This window comes from Vanacampus margaritifer, chromosome 6 (genome assembly GCF_051991255.1).
Source record: "Vanacampus margaritifer isolate UIUO_Vmar chromosome 6, RoL_Vmar_1.0, whole genome shotgun sequence".
Taxonomy (NCBI): Eukaryota; Metazoa; Chordata; class Actinopteri; order Syngnathiformes; family Syngnathidae; genus Vanacampus; species Vanacampus margaritifer.
Window position 1 is genome coordinate 13,778,103 of NC_135437.1, and position 25,368 is coordinate 13,803,470.

General features: G+C 39.2%; 1 protein-coding gene across 1 annotated transcript in view; it reads left to right on the forward strand.

Annotated features, from left to right (window-relative positions):
* Positions 1-25,368, forward strand: part of nell2a (neural EGFL like 2a) — a 106,592-nt gene that overhangs the window by 79,898 nt on the left and 1,326 nt on the right. Inside the window, exons 16-19 of the mRNA XM_077567640.1 lie at positions 16,673-16,813; positions 18,962-19,155; positions 23,048-23,224; positions 24,645-24,869. Of these exons, the coding sequence (XP_077423766.1) occupies positions 16,673-16,813; positions 18,962-19,155; positions 23,048-23,224; positions 24,645-24,869 (737 nt within the window). The remainder of the gene's footprint in view (positions 1-16,672; positions 16,814-18,961; positions 19,156-23,047; positions 23,225-24,644; positions 24,870-25,368) is intronic.

The window sequence follows — 25,368 nt, forward strand, 5'->3', positions numbered from 1 at the left end:
GTGATTTATTTTGGGGATTGATGCTTTACTATGTTACCGGTTTGGTCATTGTTTGGTCATTTTCCAAAGTAAAGACAGATGTTTGCAAATGTCTTAATTTGATTAAACACATGAAGGACTACAGAAATCAGTGAGCACTTGCTGTTGATATGCTGAAATCGGAGGATTTGGACAATTGTAAATTAACTCATTCAAACCCAAAAACTTATAAATACGTTATCCTCCACTCCCAAAAACGTATTTATACGTTTTATTTTTATTTATTTATTTATGTTTTTTTATGCTCGAGCATACAGAAGGCTTTGATACAGCTTCTGACATGAAGCGGTCACTTAAAGCAATGGCAGTTATTACAAAAAAAAACGTCCAGCAGGTTGCAGCAGAGTATAAGAGATCAGCCAGGGCCATGTTGCAACAAGCTGTTGTTTTCAACAGGTTTGTAAATGATTAAACTTAGCTATATTCTAATGCTAATTGCTGCAAAATGGAAACAGATACAAACATGCTTTTTTTCCTGGTAGGTTCCATGTTTTTTTATAGCAATAGAACACAATATTCTGTGGGCCTTGCAAAATCAATCAAAATCCAGTAAAACAGCCGAGAGCAAAGGGGGTTGCTTCTGTGAAAATGGCTGGGAGTAAATGAGTTAAAAATGGCTCCAAATGATTACTCGATTATTAAAATAGTTTTTGATTACTTTGATAATATATTTGGTAATGTGAGGCGGGGGTTCTCAGTCCTGTTACTTGCGTCCCCTCTAACCTCATGATTGACGAGTGACGGCGAACTAATGTTACATGTGGTATATCTGGTTGCGACACGTTTTAGTTTTTGTTAGTATATATTTTTATAAAATTTTCTTGAAAACTTCTTGGGTGGTGGCCAGTTTAGTTGGGTGGCCCGCCCAAGTATTAACATGGTGCGGGAAACACTGAGCGTTTAAGTGGCAGGTCGGTATTGGAGGAAAATGAGCAAGCATTATGTTAGGGGAGTACAACAAAAACAGAAAACAGCCACCTGTCACACTGTAATCAACACAGTAAGGCGGCTCCTCTGTGAAGAAGCACGTGGTTAATTTGCAGAGGGGATGCTTCTTCACCCGCGTGCAAGCGAGAATCTCATCTTGGCGGCTGCGTCTAATCAGTTGCTTTCCCATATCCCATTTCAACCTCTGGCCGAATGTCCTTCAAGAGACAAACGGCGGCGTTAATAGAAAGTCAAGTCATGACGGTTCCCTCCGCACTTGAGTGAAGGGAAGCCAGCATCTCGGCCCTACTCATTGGTTGGGGTATTGATTGCACATAAAGGCCCTTTTTTTATGAGGCGTTCCTTTTTCTTTTTTTTCTTTTTTTACTGCCCGTCTTAAAGTAAATGAATTTTCTCTCTCTGCTGTTCGGAGGAAGTCCGACAAGGCTGTCTTTGTCCTTTCTTTTCGCTCTGTTTACATTTGATGTGCTGTCCTTCAAATGGGCACTTCTATTCTTTGTAGGGCAGTTTTGTTGACGATAATTCTGTTCACGCGATGGCTAATTAATTTTTACGTCACTCAGTCAGAGCTGAACAGTTTTAAGCTACCCCTCACACTCAGGGAAAAACAAAGCTTTATAAGGGTGTAATTTTCAGTCGCTTTCCAGCAGCCGCTCTACACTTACGCACTCTCAGGGGGAAATATTAGACTCTCCATTTGACAGCTTTATTAACGTCTTTCCGCGAGTTACTCAGCGGAGCTTTTAGCAACACGTCACGCAATTGGCAATTTGGACGTCATGTAAAATAATGTCTACAGTTGGACAGGCGATATAGTTGTTTTTGTACGGATTTTGACTTTAAAAATCAACACAGTTTAATGGAAAGAAAACAACTCAAAATGTGGTTAATGTGTGCACTCACAAATTTCATTCAAGAGGTTTCTCAAAAATATGGCACTTACCAGTTAGGACTAAAGCCATTTATTACCAACTCAAAAGTATTGGAACGATTGACTTGCAGGGCTGATCTAGAAACAGTGGAAAGTCGACACACCCACTTTTTGTGAAATGTAAAAATTTGTTTAAACTTATATAACTCAATCGAGGGGATGGGGGGAGTAAAATTAAGTTTTTCTTTATCTGGCAGAGGAATTTATTAACATTTGTCAACCTAGTGTTCGCACAAAACCTTCAAGCTTCTGTTGGAAAGCCAAAAAATGTCAGGAAAGGCCTCCTAGAACTTCCGAACTTCATTTGAGGTCAATAAGAAGAACTATAATTGGAGACAAATATATGCCGACTCCCATTTTGCATGAATTTGGATCCCAGTTATGAGGTCTTGTGAGATTAAGTGGGTGTGCACACTTGTGCAACCACATGATCTCAGTTATTTATTTTTATTCTCAAAAAAGTATTTTTTGAAAACATTTGAGTATAAGTCACGTTAATGGTAAAAAATGTTTTGAAATAATTTATCTATTTTTTTTCCACACAAAAATCTGGCATTTGAACAGGGGTGTGTAGACTTTTTATATTGACTATAGGTAATGAGTAGCTATGAGGGAGTTAATTGTTGGGCTGAAAAACAAGCAACTTGAGTTTTAGTATCTTGCTCAAGGACACCTGGACAGTGTCGCAGGGGCATCGGATCAAACCTGCAACCTTTGAGAGACAACCCATTTATGACCTGAGCGATGCCGCCGGCTGAAGGTGAAAGTAGTGGAGCGGTCAAGAAAGAAACACAATTTGTTGATTTGTTTTCACGGGTCTGGAGCAATTATCAAGCGCAAAGGTTTTCTGTCTGAGTAGTAAAAGGTTAGGAGCAAATTTGCATTCATGCCAGTTTGCCCAAATATGTTTGAGCCCCTGAAAATGAAGTACTCCAAATAAATGGATGAAATGAAATGACATATTTGAAATCACTTAAAGCAAAAGTCTGCACTTTAATCCCATCTTGCTTGTTTTTTTGTTTTGTTTTTAAATGTGCTTTTTCCATTCAGGTGAAAGTATTTGATGACTTTATTGATCATGCAATAATAAAATTAAACCATCTTTTTGGCATGTTCGGTTATGAATAGTACAATGTCTATAGGAACAAACTTTCAAATTTTGTCCATAAATACTGAAAAGACATATTTTTTAAAAATAAATAAAATCAGACAAAATACGTCTAAAAACAAAAGCAACAATTCTGCATTTGAACAGGCTGAAGCTTGTCGTGCCCGAGGCGACAACATGTTTGCCCGCGCAACACGCTGCTTGTACGTCTTATTTGTCCTCGCGTTCATCCTGGTCAGCTGCATGACAGCTAGCATCCCCATGTGCACTATTATTTTGCTGCTTTTTAATGTCCTGGACCACCACCAGTAGAACCACCGGGGACAATATGAGCCTCTGGCACAATTTAGTTCGATTGAGGGGTCAAGGGGGAGGAGGGGGTCTTTTTTTTCTTCATTTTTTTTTTTTAAAACTGTCTCTGCTTGACAGCAGCTCCCAGTGAGGGAGGAGAGATGCATCATCCTGCACTCTATTTATTGAGATCTGGACTGTATTCAATGCTGCCTCGGCTCCTGCAAACTGCGCACTGGACCCATTAGTACTGCAATTTCTTCGAAAGAAGCGAGTCCTTCTGTTGGCCTTTTAAGACATTCTGTATTTATTTATTTGAAGTGCTTTTGTAGTGTGAGGAGTAGCAGTTGAACTGAAGATTTTTTTTTTGTCAACTATAATGTAAGTGCTGAGGTTTTTCCTCATTTTTCTTATAATTAATCCGAAAAATAGACATGGTGCCCCTAGGGGCACTTAGGGTTACTATAGGTATTAGTCCCGAGTCGCTATGAATGAATTCCCCTTTTTAAAGCAACCCGGCGTTTTAGGGCCACACATAAATTGATATTTTTTAGAAGGGGGGTATTATTCCAAGAAGAAAAAAAAAAGCTAATTTACCACTTTATAAAAGTCGTAAGTTTGCAACATTATAAAGTGGCAAATTTGCGAGAAAAAAAACTCATAAATTTGTGACCATAAAGTGGATAATTTGTGAGTTTATAAAGAGAGAGAGAAAAATTCATTAATATGCAAGTTATAAAGTGGCAAATTTTGCGACTTTAGAAAGTGGCAAATCTGTGAGTAAAAATACACATAGCGTAGCTATAGTCTGGACGAGGAGCTGGCTTTTGTCCACCAGGAGCTAACATGAGGATTCGTTGGTGGTGAATGGAACACTCGTTATAAAACGAAAAAGCAGGATGGAGACTTATTTCTTCTTAATTTAAACTTTACTTGTCAAACGCAACGGCTAGAACGAAACACTTTCTGGGCCCCTTATCAGCTGACTAACACTAACCAATCAGAAGCTAGCATGCTTTAGGTAAATGCAAGTGAATGACGGAGAGCAGCAGATTCGACGCATCAATTTAACTTGTACAGAAAAATACCAAAATGTTTGAATGTCAGGTTCAGTCAGCCTAGAACATTTAATAAACAATAGGAAGGAAGACAAGAGATTTTGATTATTTTTGCTCGCGAGGAGAACGGACAGAGATGTGCACAGATTACAATCTCCTACCCATTTTGTGCACACTCCGCCGAGTCCTCTCTTTTTATTAGGATTTTCCCTAGTTCAAACAGATGTTGCTGCTCTAAAGGGGAGGGGAATACACAGCGGCAACCTTCAAGGATATGAGTCCTAACGCAGATGATAATACAGATTTGTCTTTCTTCGGCGCCGAGGGTTTCAACAGTCAAAGTTCAACAGTTTATCCGCAAAGTGTTTCAGCCGCTATCTTGCGATAAGGCACAGTTCCTGCCCTGCAGCTACTAGAGAATACTTCATCTATTGCAATACTATAAGAGTAAATATGGGATAACCTATGTTCATTTATTCTAACAATGAATGTATGAATAATAATTCAGGAAACATAAATGTACAAGTAAATATACATTTTAGCAGGTAGAGATGTTTCTTTCTGCTTTATTCCCTAAACAGTAAACACACACGGACAAAGTGGAAATTTTGAAACAACCCGACCTGACTGCATCACGGAGGTTGATTCTAGTTGATGTGCTTTTTTAGACCGGCGATGTACGTTAAGAGTAAAGAGCCGAAGTGGATCGGAGCAGACAGAGATGTTCCGCATGTGACAGAATGAGAATTCCGCAGAGTGACGGGTCGGGGGTCATGCCGGTTTCCTCCCACGTCCGGGTGCCGCTTGCAGGAAGGGCGGCGCCGGGTGGATGAACATGGAAATGCTTTCACTGCGAGTCTAAGCGCAGCCATTCCATCGTTCTTCTTCTCAGAAGCCTGGCAGCTTTTAGAAACCTCCCCCGAGACTCGTCCCGCTGCAGACTGACGGCCCGTCATAAAACACGGACCATCTTAACGGCTGAAAAAAAGAGAAAAAAATGGCGACGCTCAGCTTGTAGCTGTTGCCATTTCGGATTGTTCTACTGTGTGTTTTGTTTGTGTAATTACGCGTAAGGGTGCTCATGTGTTTGAAGTGTCGTGGTTGTGTGACTTGTCATTACCATTTTGCGTGTGTATGTGTGTGTGTGTGTTGCTAACAGACAAGACGCCAGCTAGTGGAGAAGTGTGACGCCTCATGAATTATGTATGGCGCAGCAGAGACAGGGCACACACACACTTGAGTTATGGATATAAATGTACGCAGGGAGCCGCCATGTACCGCGTGCCCCCGAACACGCCGCCCAGTCAGGATTGCAACGCGGTGCCGTGTCTTATATGTTCATGTACAGCTCTGGAAGGAATGAAGAGACCACTGCAAAATTGACACTTTTGCTTTTTAGCACTATATTTTTGAGTGGAATATTAGAATTAAAAGGCTGTCCCGACTAGTCGACATAGTCGACGTCGCCAATAACGTAAAAAACATCGGCACGCACAACATACCGTCGAGTGTCCATGATGTAGATGCGTAGACACGTGCATACTGTCAGTTGTAAAAAGTTGTAAACAGTCATACAATTTCAAGTTTTGTTTCCCTTAATGAGCAAATAATTTAAATAAGTGTTAAGAAGTGTTTAATAAGCGTTAGTTGAAAGATTAATCGTTAGACGAATCAACTAATCGTAAAGATAGTCGATAGATTCATCGGGAGAAAAATAATAGTTTGGGACAACTCTAATTGACCTTTTTTTTTAATATATAAATTATGGGAATTTTATGTATCCAACCACAATTTTTCGTCTGCTTTGAGCGTATATTTCTTGATTTCATTGATATGTGACCCAAAAAAGTTTTATTACTGTTTTTATTAAATGAACATAAATTGTCAATGGATGTGAATGGGAGTGTAAATTAGTGCTGAACAATTAATCAAATTAAAATTGACATCACAATGTATGAGAAGGCAATTTTCAAATCGCTAAGGCTGCAATTTGGAGGGGGAAAAAAGCGTAATTTCTGTCAGCAGGCTTTATTTATATATTAAATATTTATACACTTGTTTGGTCGAATGTTTCGTAGTCAATGCTTGAAAGACTGCAAGTCAAAGTGCTTAGTAAGTTACCAACTTTAATTGAAGTAGATCAATAAGTTGTTTCATATTTATTTATGGTTCATTTGTGTTTGTAATAGTGCTGTCAAAGTTAAAGCGTTAACTGATTATTTAATCACAAAAAATGATCGCATCAATCATGAATTAATGCAGATTTATCGCACTATTAATTTTTACCATATATTATCCTTTAGCGTGACAGCGGATGATGATTACATGCATTAAAGTCAAGCATTTAATAAATGTTTGCGTCACACACATTTAGAATATTTGTTCATCTCAAAATATTGGGGCCATTTTTTTTCCATTTTAAATTATGCAATTAACACGTCCTTATAACATTAAATGTCAAAAGAATTAACACCTAACCGTTGCTCTTCAAATTTGGCAGGGATTTTTTTTTTGAAAAAAAGCCTTTTTTATTAAGCGATTAATCGTGATTAATCAAAATTCTAAAATGTGATTAATCTGATTAAAAATGTAATCGTTTGACAGCTCTAGTTTGTGTTAGAGTAAGCTTGACCTATTAAAACCAAAATATTTAAATACATTTGCTTTTCTTTATTGTACTAATATAGATTGCTTGTGTTTGCTAAAAAAAAATAACACATGGGAAGAGGATTTTGAAAAAAATATTGCAATTATTATTCAAAATTGTATTCAAATTCTGGTGTTTGAAACTCACCATGTTATGCTGTATTTGTGTCTGTAGCATATTCTAGTTTTGATTGTAATCATGATTTAATATTTCATTTTTTTGTGCAAAAATTTTTAAATGTACTGATTTCATTTTGACCATCATGTCCCCAAAATGACATACCTCGTGATTTCTCACACCCACACACACACACACAAACGACACAATGAGAGCCTACATTCAAACGGTGGAAGAGAAAAGTTTCAACTCAGCACTTTTCCTGAACATGAGCATTTTTTTTTTGCGCCAGTGGGCCGGTCTGCAATTGAAGCATTTTGGTGGGCCTCATTAAGATAAGTGGGCTGGAGGAGCTCGTAAAAACTTGACTCCGCGTTTTATGAGCGATGTACTTTCAAGGTGCTTTCTCGATGATCGAGTGCAGCACTTGGAACAAATAACAAGTGGTGTCCCTATCAGGCCTCTCTGGAGCCTTGCAGGAGGTCGCCGCCATAGCAGAAGATCACAGGCAGCGGCTGAGCGTCTTTCATCTTGTCGGCGCCGAAGACACTTTTTTGATCAGCGGCTCCGAACGGGTTTGAGTTTGTTTGGATTTGAAAAGGGAGGCAGACAAGTACGCGCTGTGATTTGGCGCAGACGTGCGCCTCCTACTCACTCTTGGAGGTTTGTCAGGCTTGAGCAGCACTCGTCGTCAGCTGTAACTGTTGATTTGGCAAAAGATGTCAACCACGCAGATGACCACTGTGAACACCTCACGTCAGTTGTATGGAGCATTTGTCATCATTAGGACCGTGGATTTGACAAGGTGGCGGATAAGCACTATTTTTGTCTAAATGAAGCTGCATAACTGACTTCAACGCAATTTGCTGTGCTTTTTGTGACCACCGGGGGGATTGTTATACATAAAGACATGTTACGTGAACTTTTGATAATTAAACACAGAAGAAGACCATCACTAAGCTGCAATAATATTTGTTGTGTTTTCGCAGAGGATAAAGAATATATGACTTGAGTGTTGTATTCTATGCTATATTTGCATCAGGATTCTAATATCCATCCGTTTTCCAAACCGTTTATCCTTACTAGGGTCGCGGATGGGCTGGAGCCTATCCTAGCTGTGTTGGATTTGGATTTCTCATTATACAGTAGTTAGTGTTACTTTGTTTTCTATTTTTTTTATTCATTTATTTTTCATTTGTTTTAAGAGCAAGTTTGGTAGATTTTTATTTTATTTTTTTGAACTTTTATTAGTTTTTTTCCCCGAAAATGCTTTGTTTTAGTTTACTTTTATTAGTTTTAGTATTAGTTTTAATTTTTCGATATACAGTGTGTTTGTCAAGTGCAAGATTTATTAAATTAGGTCAATAAGTATAATGTAACAAAGTGAAATAAAATGCAGTTAAATGATTGACCTTTTTTTATATTGCTTTTATAAATGTAACATGGTCAACTTAGTTTTCATGTTTGTTAAAAAGCTTCTTTTTTTTTTTTTACTATTTTGGTTGTGTTGCTACTCCTTGCAGTCAAGTATAAGTTGTTTAATGGTTGATAACCACCGCAACATTGCTAGTTTCGATAGCATAATAGTTTTTTTTGCATTGTGTGTTAACATTAAGCTAACAGAATTTCATAAGACGTTTGACATTGGTTTTATGTTAACTAGTACTTCCGTTATTTTGCGCTTTTCCACCTTACAAGGCCCTCATTCTGACTACTCATTTACCTGACGCAGCATCAGGATCAGCTGTTAACTTCAGCATCTTGCGCAAGGATACTTGCACATAGTCACACTGACTTGGGATCCAACCCACAACCTCAGATTTGTGAGACGTCCACTCTACCACTGAACCACGCGTCCGCCGAAGTTTACTTTGACAGAATACTTGGACTGGGAATGGCAATAAACAATATTTTTTCAAGATTTCTTCGCTGCTGCTTGTTGTAAAATCCGCTGCCACGGTGGCCACCATAGCTCGGAATTCTATTACTCACAACTCAGAACAACAAGGCAGCCGAGCAACACAGTGTTGGTCTCAAAATGAATTCAAATCAATGTACCTCTGGATATTTGATCAAGTTTTGGTTCTGGGTGGTGAAGTTGCCCTCAAGTTTTTTGGGGGTCCAAAACGTCCGCCAGTATTGGATATCTAATAAACGGGTAATATGAGGTCGAGATGAAAGGTGAGAGGAAGGGCACACCAGCTGATAAGATATAAAAAGTAAGTAAAAGGCGGCGGCCAGTGTGTTAATGAGTCTTTGAGGGCAGCGTGTGCTGACGAACGTTGCATTGAACGCTGTTTGCATTCCATTCACAACTCCCAGAGTGATTGTGTGTTTGTCAAAAGGGAACGCGGCGCATATACTTTTCACATCACGTGTGGCACCCGATGAAAACATCCCAGCTGCCACCCCCCCACCTGACGCCCAGCGCGTGAATATTTCATCGCCGCAGCGCTCGGCCTCCCCTCCGAGGCCTTGCGGGGACTGTTTAAAGCTCAAGTGGCTTATTGAAGCACAATAATTATGTATTCATTATTTATTTAGCAACGGCCTTACAAAAGGATCCATCTATCACTCTTAATGAGTGCGCCTTAATTAGATGTCGCTGATGGCGGGAGCCGTCGTTTAGCCCACAGCAACCTGCTGCTCTACCTCCGTGACACGTTGGCTCTCTGCGCTCTGCACCAGCACGGCTCCGAGCTTCAACTCGTTGCTGCTTAACACTTTGCATACTTTTCATTTTCCATGCGCACATTGTATGTTCCGGGTCCAAAGAATAGCCACATAATAATTGGCTATATCAAATTATGAACAGACAAATATATACAATATGAATTCACTTGTATAATATATAATGTAATATAATGGAACGTTTGGTGTTCCACAGGGTTCAATTCTGGAGCCTCTGCAGTTTTCTTTGTATTTGTTGCCCCTGTGTTCCATCTTAAGAAAACAGTGGTGATTTGTTTTGAAGTGCTCTATAAATATAGAAAACACCAGTAAACCCTAAACCTATGTCTTCAATTTTGAGAATCAATAAAGAAGGGTTCGGCGAATGCGCGTAGGAATCTGTTGGGGTTCAATACCTCCAACGTGGTTAATAACCGCTGCCTTAAACAGTGTTTCAGAGGAAAGGAAAATTGTAGGTACTCATTTTTGCAGGTGCTTATCTTATTGCTTTCCTACAAGGCAGATACTTGGCGCCATCTTGTGACAGTGTTGGGCATTACTGAACGAGCACAAAAATGAAATGAAAAGTGAAAATGAGTGTGAATAGGCTCCCAAAAAAATAATGAAAAATACTGTATGAGCATTTTTCTTCACTTTCCATCAAAATCAATTCAAATCAAATCAATTATCTGATTTAAAAAAATTAAAACAATTTTTAAGGATTATCCTGAGTGATTATCGTGTGGTGTATAAAGACTTTTTCCCCCCCACACGCAATCTGCTGTTGACCTTTCCGGTATTTACAACGGAAGAGACACAAATAAAGCAGTAACTGGTTGTGCTGTCTTCTTCTTCTTCATCAGTCCAGTGGCACAATGCTGCCTCTCTCAGGTCAGTCGTGGAACTACACTAGGTTTTGACCAGAGACTCGCAATTGACAGTGGAGATATGGTTGTTTGTGCTGTGCTGCGTTGGTAATCTTGAGTACACCACACAGATAAGAGCAGCAAAAACACACGTGGCCATCTTTTCCTCCTCATGGGGTCTTCAACACTTCAAGATTAAAATAAAAAAACAAATCAGTAAGTGCACACATGTAGCCACTTGAGACACATGAAGTCTTTATGTGCTGTCGGATGTATTTGAGCCAGTGTCAGTGGTCTTCGCGCTCCATGAAGAAGCTCCTCAAATATTTAATCAGTCGCAGAACAAATTGCGTTACGCACGTCGTTCCTGAAGAGAAAACAGAGCCTGAAAGTGAATCCTTAACGCGTGGACTCCACTATCAGTCACCACACTGCACTACATGTTAAATTCAACGTAATCACAGCTAAAGAGTACGCACTCATTTAATAAGTGCTGAATACTACAGTCCTGACAGATAAACATTGTAGGACAGTTACACTCAGGAAGCAACATTTAAGAAATCTTGAAACTGGGAAACAGTAAAAGCCATAAATGTCTTTATTTTTTATGGGACAGCGGTGACAGTGTTCAAGAGGGATCTTAAAGTCCTCGTAAGGGGAAAATAAATGCCTTCTGAATTTGACACACCACAAAGAAGAGTGTTGTTGCTGAATACCTTGCTTCTCCGTGACGTGCGCACACTCAAGGCTGGCAACGAGGCACTCTGAAGCAGCCATGACTATCCAAAGGGATAGTGTTGGCAAAGATCATTCGCTAACTGCATTTCACAATTACGCCAGTTAACCGTTGACATCGACAAAAGTCTGTTTTTTTTAAGGCGATAGTTTTGAAAAAAAAAATAAAATCTTAAAGGGGAAGTCAACCACCCAAATTTTGGGGGGGCAATAATCTGTTCTATGCATCCCCACTGGTCTAAATATGTCATTCTGGTTAATATTGCATTAGTTGATTATGAGTTAAAGCAGCAAAATCCAGCCCTTTTATCCATCTCAGGGGGCGGCCATTTTGCCACTTGCTGTCAACTGAAGATGACGTCAGTGTTGCTCAGGGCTCAGGTAACAACCAATCACAGCGCAGCTGCAGAAAACAGGTGAGCTGTGATTGATCGTTGTCTGAGCCCTGAGCAACTGTGATGTCATCTTCAGTTGACAGCAAGTGGCAAAATGGCCGCCTCGAGATGTATAAAAATGGCTGGATTTTGCTGCATAACAGAATGTCATGTTTAGACTAGTGAGGTCATATATAACATATTATTGTCAAGAAATGTTTAAGGTGACCCGATTGTTGGTTTCCGCCATTTACATTAAATCCCAATTGGAGTTTTGCCATTCACAAATTGTGCTATTTACTTTTTTATGTTTTTTTCCCTCCAAGAAATTTATTTGTAAAGGTAAAACTGTTAAAATTGGCAATTATACAAAGAACAAATAGTTTCATCAATCATGTTTTTTCGGCAAGGAAATGTGCGTGCTCATTATCATTGCCTTTCCTCAGCCATCAGTTGAAACGAGGTCATAGTCAAACCCAAGTCGGAAGCCGCAGAAAAGCCTTCCAATGCAATCCACAATTCTTGTCATTCCTGCTGGAGTCTTATCAGGTGTTCCACTGTGGTAATGAAAATCAGCCTAGTGACCGGGAGGCGGGTGGTTTGCCGGGCGCCAACCGTAATGAGTCGCGCACAGAATGTTGCCGTGCAGCCGAAATCTTCACCAGGAAAGGAAAAGGACGTCAAAGTGAAGCTGGGGTTGGCCAGGACGAAGAAAGGGCGAGATAAAACTCCGAGCGGCCTTTTCTTTCTTTTCTTTTTTAACCTCAAGGCAAACTGCAGGGTTCAGCAAAGGTGATGACTGTTTTTGCCGCCCGTGTGACAATGACAGACAGCTGAGGTAAAAGGGAAGCACGCGGGAAAGTGGAAGCAAAGACAAACGAGCGTCCGCTCGGTGCTTTGGCTTCATCCTGGGAGAAGATGTCGTAATGGAGCGGCCATTTCCGCGCTGACATTCGCCATAAGAGCAAGACGGACGACTTTGGCAAGCCGTCATCCATCTAGCTCGCTGTCATTCCGTTCTCCCGCCAGCCGTGACCTCTTTTCACTCTTAATACAACACTTTCAGAACCTTGCTTGGAAGGGTTTTAAACAGTTCGGATGTGAACCGAGCAAGAATCCATTGTGGTTTTTGTTACATTTTGTATGGAATTTAATTTGATCTATCACCAGGAAAACTAATCTATTCTTAGTTATGTTCTTTCTGTAATGCCCTACGATGCCACAACATGGCGCCAAAGCTCTGGCTAACAGGAAAGTTTTAATTACACTGGTTAACAAATGTTTACTTCTTTTTTTTTATCGAGGTGCAAGTAAACTACAGTATTCTACATGATTTTTATTTGCTGATTCCGAATGTTTTTTTTCTTTAGCACAGTAACAACAACATTAATAATAATATTAATCATAATAATCAGGGATGGGCAAATATCGACGCTAGGTATCGTATCGGTGAGTACTGAAGAAAAGTGGTATCGAACATTCTTAATAATAATAAAAAATAATAATAATTTGACAATTATAATAATAATAATAATAATATTTATGGATAAACTATTTTCTGAAACGTCTTTGCAACTGTACACAAAACAAAGCATGGTAAAATACGTATTGCGCAAGCTTTTATAGATCAGATTTAAAATAACTAACTAAATAAAATATCTCAAAAAACCTATGTGCCGCACAACAATTCGACATTTTTAAAATCAGCGTAGTAAATGACGTAAACAAGCAACTGTCGAAAAGAAAAGGCCCTGCAAGCTTAATGCTAGCATGCATTGGAAAACGCCATTGACATGCTAGCAATTAGCATCTCTGTTTTAGAATCCTGTAAGCAACTGATATTTCAACAGACAATAGACCAATACATGCAGACATTTATCCTCTGTGAAGAACAAGTAATATAAAGTCATATTAGTAATATTATTTTTTTGCATGTGCGTGTGTCCCTGTGTGTTTAATACTGCCCCCTGGTGGCTAAGGCGCATACACTAGAAGGAGCGTGAGGTGTGGCTGGGACAGATTAATGGCATTTCCATTCATTTCAATTGGGGAATATGATTTGAGATACAACGTAGTCTAAGAACAAATTAAACTCTTATGTCAAGGCATCACTTTATGTTAAAGTGATTGATCTCTACGTTTACTCTGGGACCCTCACTTTTTTTTAACTTTCCTCTCATTTTTAATTAAATATTTTTTAATGCAACCCAATATTGTGATATGACAAAGGACTTGAGTTTTCATATGTTACATGGGTGTTCTAACTTTCTATAATGCCCTCCCATGTGGGAAAGGAGAGCCACGGTTATTGAAAACCAGGATTAAACGCAATAAACACGCTCAAGCGGGAGCTGCTGTTGGCCACATCTCACGCCCACACACTCCCACGCGGACCTCCAAGCGCCGTCGCGACGTGCGCGCTGTCCCGGAAACACGACACGCACTTGAACAAGCCGACGTGGTCTCGCGCTTAATTGTAACTGACGAGCCTTGTGCGGATGAAAGAGAAAATGACGAGGCTTTTGTAGCAGGTGTAACCCCGCGACGGGCTGAAAATAATCTCATTTGCATATTTTTAAACACTGCTAAGCGTTATAAATAGATGAAGTAGTGAGATGAGGATGAGGTAATGCACTTGAGGTTTTGGATTTTTCTGGAGGTGTGTGCAAAATTCAGAATTTACATTCAAGACCCCCCCAACCCCAATCCCTGCACAGTCCCAGACAAATGTGTGTAACTTTTAACTAGATAAAGTCTTAATCTGCGGCACATTTGATCAACACTTAATCTGCTGCAGAAATTCTATTAAAAGGCTGAGAACTCATTAGCTAATTCATCTTAATCCCATTAGTGGCTGGGCGGCGGGGGACCTCTGCGGGAGGGGGGGGGGGGGATACGGGGGAGGTCGCATGCCACACAGTGCCATTGTTAAAATGAGAGGAGGGCATCATGCATGGTGAACGATTATTTAAAAAAGAGGAAAAAAAGAAAACCCAGCTGTGCAGACACATTTAATCGGCACACACGTCTGAGCTCGTTGGCTTTAGTCGACCCCCCCCCAACTCTCGACCCCCCACCACCACACTCATGTCTCACATGGGCCTGGCCCTCAGTTGAATTAAATGTCGGCCGGCATCACAGCGATGTCGTCTGTGTTTATTTTTACCTGGTGGAGAAGCATCAGGGCGCTGCTCGCTTTTGCTTTTCTTGAGGTGAATATTGAAGATGAGTCAACAATTTCAACTTCACGTATTGGAACCAACGCTGATTTTTTTTTTTTCAGGCACTTGATTTTTTTTGTCATATTTGATGATGCGGCCACAGATGATTTAAAATGTGTTTTTCTTTGTTGTTGTTTTTTTTAAAATCCCAAACTCCCCTTTAAATACCAAGCGACCGATAGATACTAGTGCATCAAAATAGATATTTTTTTGCCAATTTTACAAAGGAATTGGGCAAAATATTGTGACAATAAAATAAATACATAAAGTAAGATTAAAGTTGAAATCTGACAAGATCTGTTATATTTTTTGGAGGAAATGGTTTTAATCGACAAGGAAAAAATCAAGAAAAATAATTTTAAAAAAAGAATAAAAAAAAGGTAAGGTTTTTAGAGCATTGTCATAAACTTAACAGAATAAAGTCTGATTAAAAAACTGCAATAAAGTGTTATTTTGTTTAGTGTCTATTTTATGTGTGTGTATATATATATATATATATATATATATATATATATATATATATATATATATATATATAGTTTAGTGGGTAACATATTTAAAAAATTGTATGACCAGTTAAGAATGTTCAAATGTATAAGAATCAGACTTTTTTTCAATAAAGAAAAAACTCACCAAAATAATCTTACTTTTTATTTTGTGTGCGAAAAATACTCTTTCTTTCTATGGTGAAAATTTGTTATATTCTGTCCTGCCCGTATCCATAAAAAATATAGGCTATATATTCCTTTTATGATGATATTTTTTTATTTATTTTTTTTCTCGTTAGATTCTTATATTTTGGAGGGAAACTGGCATCTTTTTCGTAAACTTGGTCAATGCTAGCTAGAAATGCTAAATGTTATATTATTGAATGATAGTTAAGGATATTAAAACGGCCCCCCAAAAATCTGTTTTTTTTTGACACGTATCATTGCATGTACAGTTACACTAAGTTTCACATTGAGAAAAGTCGTCCTTTCAAGATTTTTTTTCCTTTACCTTCATCTTGAGCTCATTTTAATTTCTTCTCTTTCTTGTCACATCTTTTTGATTTAGTAGCGGCAACGTTTTAAGTACTTCTGCATGAGAACCTCATTTTTCCTTTGAGAGTTCCGTGCAGAAATGCCAGTAGTGTTAAGGCCTTTTCACTCTGCACTTAGTTTTCTTGGTGTTCATCATGGGGCAGGGTGTGGGGGGTGCTTGCCCATATATGGAAGTAGTTGCTTAGCGGCCTACCAGGACTTTGTATGGATTCCTGGTGGATTTTTCAAATGCCCACCTTGTGCATCACACAATGAACGCTAAGTTGCTAAGTGCAGTGTGAAAAGGCCTAAAAAAACCTGCGTGACGTCACACATAAAGAAGCTTTGAGTTGTATTTTCTTTCGGTTTGGACGCATTCCACTGTACTTATGTTGAAAATTGTGACTGCTGTCATCTCTGGCCTCCCGCGGCGTTCGATTCATTAGCTGCCATCTTGCGTCCTTCTTTCGCAACAATGCAGCTGCGCTTGAATCAATAAGGTGAAATTCAATCAAACGCGAGGCACGTCGCGCTATCAAATTATGTACGGCTCAATGCCAAAGATGCCCACCGGGATGGAAGAAGCCGCTCGGTGTAAGGAATACATTTTGTTTTGTGTCTTCAACTCTTGTCTTTCCTCCTCAGATATCGACGAGTGTGCGGACGGCTTTGTGGAGTGCGATAGTAAATCCACTTGTGTCAACTTGCCCGGCTGGTACCACTGCGAGTGCCGCGACGGCTACCATGACAACGGCTTGTTTTCCGCCAACGGGGAGTCGTGCGTCGGTGAGTAGGCGACGATATCGCGCGCACAAAGAAATGTGTGAGCGTGTAGCCAATGGCTCCTCCATTCAAGATATGAAACCAGATGAGGTGAATATCGCTGACTCTTTTTCCCAATTTTGATTCACCTCAGGTTGAAAGGTTTTCAAATAGTTCTCATTTAATAACGCACCTGTAACACCATTTTGGTAGTTTTGCCCAACCTTTCAACATTACACAGACATTGTTATATTGTAGCAAAGTATTTTTTCCGTCTGTGGTGTCCCATGAAAAGATATTTAGCAAAATATCATTACCAACCATAAACCCTGGTCCTGTTTCATTGAATTCAAAGCTATTACAAGTACTTTTATTAGCAACAGATGGATTACAGGGTAATTAATAGGGGTGGGAATCTTTGAATGTCTCACGATTCGATTCCGATTTTTGGGTGTGCGATTCGATTCAGAATCAATTTTCGATTAAGAACGATTTTTGCTTCAAAATGATTTGATTGACAATGGTTTTTGGCTTCAATCTATAGATGTGGAAGGAATTTTAATGATCTGCTCCAGGCTGACTTGCTAATGCTAACTAGCGCGCTACTCGCGGCACTTTTATCTCTCAAAAGAACGGCTCCACACTGCAAAAAAACAACTTTTATTGGAATAACTTGATTGTGACTTTTTCCTTCTACTCTCTAATGTGGCTACAACTTAACAATGTATCAAACCACGTGGAACCACACTGCCCCTAAGTGGCCAAATCGGGTACAACATGAACAGCGCTCCCAATAAAGGCACACACAAACAAAGGGAAGACAGTATAAAATAATTTAAATAAAATCGATTTTGGGACATTTAAAATCGATTCTGAATCGTACTAAATGAAAATCGCAATTCTTATGAGAATCAATTTTTTGGCCACACCCCTAGTAATTAAACATTTTTGTTGTAAAAAAATAATAATTTTTGCACCATTCACGTGAAGTTGAATCATTCTCTTCAGCAATTCTTCCCGCTTATCAGACGCTAGCACTGTTAGCTAATGCTAATCTGTATGTCCAACAAAATCCAATGCATCTTCATCGCACTGGATGATTTGACCGTAACAGCAGATTCATATTTCATTTGAATGACTGCCTTTGTGCCCCCCACCCTCTCGTCAACAACTAAGCCAAACATTCATATTTGTCGGAAAAAAAATCAATTCCCTATCATTTGGCCCCTTTAAAACCTTTTCTTGAAATAACTCACCCGGAACGCCCAAAATGGCTTCTTTTCCAGTCTGTCTTCAGATGTGTCAGCTGTCAAGAGGCAGCCCAGCGTTCTTGACGAACATGCAAGCCTCTCCTGTAACAACAGTGCTGGCGCCGCGCCGCTACTTGACCCCAACCTCCCTCTGTCACTTTGAGTTCAAAAGGGGGGAACACGTCAAAGGGAAAACAAGCTTTTTAACAAAAAAGTGGGTTACTTCACGGGCAAAAGTATTGGGACACTTAAAATATGGAAAACATGAAGTTGCCTTTAAGCTGCAACCGCTTATGCACATGTGTGTGTGTGCATATATATATATATATATATATATATATTAGGGGTGTGAATTGCCTAGTACCTGGCGATTCAATTCATATCACGATTCATAGGTCACGATTTGATTCGATACCGATTAATTAAGAATCTATAAATTGATTATTGCGATTTATTTATTTATTTTACTCAAATTTAGAAAATAATAATCAGTAAACTTGTATATGTACACTGTAAGATTTGTATGAAAATGTATTTTTTTATCTGAAAATTCAGGCTTATAACTGAGCCACTGCTGTTTGTTCTGTTTCATGTTTGAACAGCACTGAAATAAAATATTAAGGCTTAATGTTCCATTAATAGAACATTCTTCCATGCATATGCGTGTGAATCCTAACCCTAAGTAAGACGTTTTGTTGAATATTCCCATAAAAAAAAAATTATGTTTAAAAATCGATTCGGCCGCATATCGAATCGCTGTAATATCGCAATATATTGCCGAATCGATTTTTTCTAACACCCCTAATATATATATATTTATATATATATATATATTTGCTCACTTTTATTAAGGGGCTGCGATTTTTAGCAGCATGTACACTATCCCTCACTAATGTAATTCTTCCTTCCTTCCCCTGAGCAGATATCAACGAGTGCAAGACGGGCAGGAACACGTGCGCCAACGACACGGTTTGCTTCAACCTGGACGGCGGCTACGACTGCCGCTGCCCGCACGGCCACAACTGCACCGGCGACTGCGTCCATGACGACAAGGTCAAGCACAGCGGGCAGATCTGGGTGCTGGACAGCGACCGCTGCTCTGTGTGCTCCTGCCAGGTAAGCAAACACTTTGAGGACAGGAGTCCAATCAGGACTGGAGGAGGTTTTTTGTTTTGACAAGAGTGTGAAGACTTTTGCAAGCTCTGACTGAGACAAGCAACACGACAGAAGGCTAAAAGCGACGATGCTGACGATTGCGGACGATATTTGAGCAATGACATTAAGTCTGTCATTGTATGCGTGCCAAATGTTCTTCTCAGTCTGAACAAAGAAGCATGACTGATGTGTCCCCTGCTGGGCCAATCAGCAGCAAATGCCAACTTGTAACGTCCTTTTTTTTTTTGTCCTTCCCGCTGAAACAATCAGTGACATTTAAAACAATACGCGGTGGAAAAAGAACAACGTTTGCGAATTGTGTCGCGTTCGAACCTGCAAGGTTGCAGCTCGTCATCTCTTTGTGTGGGCAAGAGAGGAGACGCGTCTTTACAATGCAACTGATTGGAATTGAGAACAGTCGTCTTTCTTCACAAAATGTCACACAGCAACTCACTTAGGGCACTTTTGTTTGATTGAATTCAATGTATTTGAGACAAAACAAAACAAAACAAAAAAAAAACATTGTAAAACTGAGCTTAATCAAAAGTTTGGGAAAATAAGCATAGTTTTTGGATTTAAAAGCATTTATATGTAGGGCTGGCTTCACTTAAGTTGACAACTGATTCCATTCCCTTGCAGCATAACAGCTAAATGCTGCTTCACCATGTTTGCTTTGAAACCTGGTCTCCGCTAATTGACCTCAGAGGCCCACTGGGTTCGTATTCACCTGTGTATCCTTAATGTATTCATAACCCTAACCCTAAAAAAGTTAAATACAACTGAACTGTTCTTTGGCAGTGATATTTTTGTGTACCACTAGAGGGAGCCGTGTACCATTAATGGCACTTTTGTACTTGTATGTGGGAAGGCCTCTGTTTGATATTCAGGTGAAATCAGTTTTTTTGTTGTAGTTTTTTCATTTTAATTTTAAAAAGGACTTCATCCCTGGGTGGGCTCGCACCACCAACCAGTCAGTTAAAAGCTCACAAACTGATTGCGCCACAGAGCTAATATGATGTTACACAATAGAGACACATGCTGCTAGCTTACATGTGATGGCGTTATTAGAAATACAATGACTCAAACACCTTAAGCTAGTGTTTCTGTATAAAATGTCTCAAATGAAATCGTGTTTAGCAACCACAAGCTAGGAAATTAACAGGAACAATAAATCATAAACTTGAAGCCAAATGACCAATTGTTTTCCCTTTAAAATGTTATACTGTAATCGAAGAAAACCAAAGTTTCCGACGCTGTTGAAGTATCCTGAATGCACCATTTTGCTTGGGTAGCATTAGCAATGAGCTAAAGTGTAGCGTATGTGATTTTGTTGTTCCTAAGCGTCCTTTAAGCTGTTTAATGCCACCCCAGTTAAAGTTAACTCTAAAACTAAACACCCGACAATAAGAATGAATCCACTTTATATTTAGATTGAAAACATGCCTTGTTTTTAAAACATCAGTAGCCTCACGCTAATGCTAAAGTGAATGGAGGATCCCATTCAAATGCTAAAGGAAAGTTAGCATCGACTTTGGGAGTGTTTTTTCTTTAAATAACAAATGCTGTCAACGCATAAATTCTTCCCAACCTGTGAAAAACGAGTTATCTTAACAGAATTCAATCACATTATATATATTTTTAAAATATTCAGCAAATGAATCGGTAATCAGTATATTTTTTTATGTCAAAAATTATCGGTTGAAATGTGTTTTAAGTGAGGAGGGGCAAAACTAGTGTGCCTAAGTTCTAGCGCCACCTGTTGTGAAAGAGTTCAAAAATTGATAATGTTTCTTTCTTAAGAATGTTTACTTTCTGCTGTTTTGTGAGTGACTCGGATGCCATGTCTGGCGGGAATGGAAGGCGATTATGGCGGATTAGTGTCGGTGGCGAATGATCAAGCAGCAAATTATTCATTTGATGACAAAGGATTGGGGCAGGAGCGGCTCCCTAATGGAATGAGTCGTATTAATTGATTCCAGAGATGGAAGGGCTGCCCGTCAAAATTAGTCGCGCCGGCCGCTCGGCGTAAACAAGTTATTGTTTGCGAGGCGGCGGGCAAGTGGGCGGACGCAGCTGGAAAAAGCTGGATGAGATGCGGCGAGAAGGTCGGACAACGCCGTGGTGTCGAAAACGAGCGGAGATGCAAATGGTTGATCGTTGCAATCAGTTGGCACATTTCTGATGGCATCCATTACCAGTGTTGGGAACGTTACTTTAAAAAAAAAGAAAAAATTAGTTACTCATTACTTTCTTTAATAAGTAACTGCGTTAGTAATTAGATTACTTCATAATAAAAGTAACTCGTTACCAGGCAAAGTAACTATTTTCACTACTTATTAAAAAAATGTTTTATATCAAACAATTTGGATTTTTATTTTTGTATATTATTATTATTATAATTTTTATTTTATTCAAGGAATTCAAATTACATCCAGGCTATATAGGGTGTTTTCATTTATTTTTGTGAGTATTTATGTCACGCAAATGCCTCACTCCATAATATGACATCATACAATAATAATAATAATAATAATAATAATAATTCATTACATTTGGAGTGGTGATGTATGTTCTACCACTTACAGCAATCAGAATAATAATAAAAACAAAATAAATACTGGCTATATGGTGATTTGTGGCACATATGTCATCTATAGGTCATTTGTAGACAGTCCTTTTTTTAATTATTTTTTTTTTCTCCAGAAAATTAATTTGTAGCCAGTCCTCTAGGCAGGCCGTCCAGGATTTCGCGGGCATTGTTAATGATTGTTGCGGGCTAAAATAATCAATAATAGATCAAAGAAATTGCCCATGCTATTAAAATATACCCTGCTTAATGCTATCATGGCCAAAATCATAGCCATAACTACTATTATATTTCCTCCTCAGAATCATCAGCTTCCACTTGATCTCTCTGAAAAACATAAACTTTTTTTGTGTATGAGAGTATGAGGATATAACGGGTTCCAGAAGGAAGACACGTCCGTCACGTCATGACACGCTTCCCGCGGCACCTCCAAAATAAAAGCCGCTACACATTTCAGCTGCCAAGGCACTTTTATTGTGACCGGGTCCGACAACATTTCCAGCAAGTTTTCCGCAACGTCTTGTATGGGAAATGGGTCCAATTAATTATTAAATTAATAATCAATTGATTCATTAATTGAACTCAAATTTAATTCTTAATTTTGAATCAGAACCTCGGAGCAACCACATCTGTTTTTGATGGTTTTACAATTTTTACCATTTTGTGAGTTCTTTGTTCAGCTTACAAGTTACTATAAATTGACGAAACACACGCAGTAAACAATCATTTTAAAGCTTTAATTTTAATAGCAATATTTTTCCACAGTTATCATCAGAATCTTATTGTGGCCCATTCCTAATCAATTAAGTTGAACAATTCCTATTTTATTGTTTGTTTGTGCTAAAAAAAAAGAAGTAATTTATCAGTTACTCACTAAGTACTCATTAGTTGAGTAGTTTTTCACTGACTACTTGAAGAGTTCAAATACAAATGCATACATCTCCCATTTATTTGTGAATTGAGTAAAATTATTTTTTTAAATGTATATTTTTTTTTTTTTACAGTGTATTTTGAGATAAAGAGGCTAATTTGGAGAAGAAACGACTTTAAGTGACTTTAAGTTCTTTCAATGAAGTCGTCAAAAATGACATTTGTTAAAACTCCAAGAAAGCAATTTTGTTGTTCAAGTCTTTCATTTTCATGTCATTCTAAAAGTACATTGAAATGCTCGCATATGATGTTTTGGCAATAAAACATTAATAACAACTTTGACCCGAGTCATACAATGGCAAAGTAATGTATTCCTTCCGTGCTGCGTTTGTGCAGGCGGGTCATGTGATGTGTCGTCGGATGGTGTGCGACTGCGAAAACCCCAACGCCGACCTCTTCTGCTGCCCCGAGTGCGACCCGCGCCTGAGCAGCCAGTGTCTGCACCAGAACGGGGCGCTGACCTACGGCAGCGGCGACACCTGGGTGGACAACTGCCAGCAGTGCCAGTGCCTGGTGAGTGCGTCACGTGACCACACAAGTGCTTTACCGCTTGTTTATTGGTCGCCGCGACATTCCCGAGAGCCGGATGGCCGCGGGATTCGTTTCGCAGGTCGAGCGTCCACTGCGTCCTTTTCTCGTCTGGTGTTGACCTTTTGCCGACGTGGTTGCCTCTCGCCCTCCATGAGGGATTCCTGATAAAAACGCGTGAGTGGCAAAGTCACGCTTTTCGTGCCGCAGCGTCTCCTCCGCGATTTGTGTCTCACGCTGACACTTTATTAGGGACACCTGTGTGCTCCAAATACAATCTTTCCCAACTTATGCTTGACATATTTGACGTGATAAAATGAGGTCACACTTTATAATAGCTTGCCACAAGTAATAGATCATTAGTTAACTGTTAATTGGTGTGTTATTAATGACTATTTATAATGATGCCTATAAATAGTTAATATATCATTAATTATAATAATTGATGGCTATCGAAGACAAAATTTCATGTGAACATTTTTTTCATTTCATAATTTTTTTTATGAAAACCTAGAAAAAAAATATTGTACATTTATAACAGATATAAAAATTTATGATTAATCACGAGCCAACTATTGCAGTCATGCAATTAATTACGATTAAAAATTGTAATCGCCTGACGCCCCTCATTAAATATATTAGAGGCGTCAGACGATTGAAATTGTTAACGATTAATTATAAATTTTATATATTTTCTAAATGTACAATATTTTTTTAATTTAATTTTTTTAATATATATATATTTTTAACTAATATAAATAGTTAAAATTAATTTATGACGTCTATAGCCGTCAATGGCAGTGAATGCGTTAAGAGTCTACTAATGATCTATTAACTAGTTATAACGGAGAGTTATTATAAAGTTAAGTGTTACCTAAAAACTATTTAACTCGCGGAATTTTTCCACTCCTGTTAAGAAACATTCCGAAAAGGTCAAGGCCATGTGTGCCGCTCACCGTGCGTGTTGACACGAGCGGGAGGTAAAACGCAGGCTGCTTGCAACTAAAGCGCACAAACCAGAAGCTGACTTGAAGCCGGCAAGCCCACGAGCTCCAGCGGCGAGGCGGTGGAGGCGTGAAATGGATCAGCGATGCCTCGGCGCCCACCCGCCAGCCTCCGCGCAAGCGGTCTTCGCCACGACGTGTCATCATGTGAAGTACAAGAGCACGCCGGCTTTTTCCCAGGAAGCCATTTGCAATTGGAAGAAAGGGCCGAATCATCAAAAGTCTATCTGCCACCTGCAGCTGGGCCAGCATCGCAAAAGACGCCATCTTGCGCATTAACGTTACGACTCAAAATCATCCTCAGCCCAGCACACTCGCTCACAAATGTACACAAAGTGTTTCATGTGAGAACTGACTGAGTGATGAAAAGCAATCGCTCTCCTGTGTGTGTTGTGGCGTAGCAGGGGCAGGTGGACTGCTGGCCTCTGCCGTGCCCGCCCGCGGACTGCGAGTTCACGGCGGTGCCCGAGGGCGAGTGCTGCCCGCGCTGCGTGAGCGAGCCCTGCCAGGCCGACACCATCCGCAACGACATCACCAAGACCTGCGCCGACGAGCGCGGCGTCTCGCGCTTCAGCGGCTCCTCCTGGGTCAAGCACGGCACCGAGTGCACCCTGTGCCAGTGCAAGGTAACAAAAATCACACTAAACACACTCGTGTGACGCTCCATTATGTAGGAAACTTCTACTCGAGTAATCGTAATCATTAAACCTTGTTTAACTTGTAGGTTATGTTTGAAGTAAAAATAAATAAATGATAGCAAAAAAAAAAAAGTTGAAAATATTAATAAAAACCTGAATTTCTAATCAAATCAATTAAGTTTTAAAAGAAAACCTAATAAAGTGTTTCCCCCAAAGTTTTTATTTATTTATGTTTAATAGGTCATTCAATGTAAATGAAATAAACCATGCAATTCTTTTTAAAGTATATTTTTAACGTTTTTTCTCCACAAAAGCACCCAAACTTTTCAACCCTCCCAAAACATTTTTTTTTTACCACAAATGTTAACAGAAATCTATCTATCTATCTAAGCTGTCAAACGATTACTTCATTTTTTAAATGAGATTAATCTCAATTTAGAATTTTTATTAATCCCCATTAATCACTTAATTAAAAAGGCTTATTTTA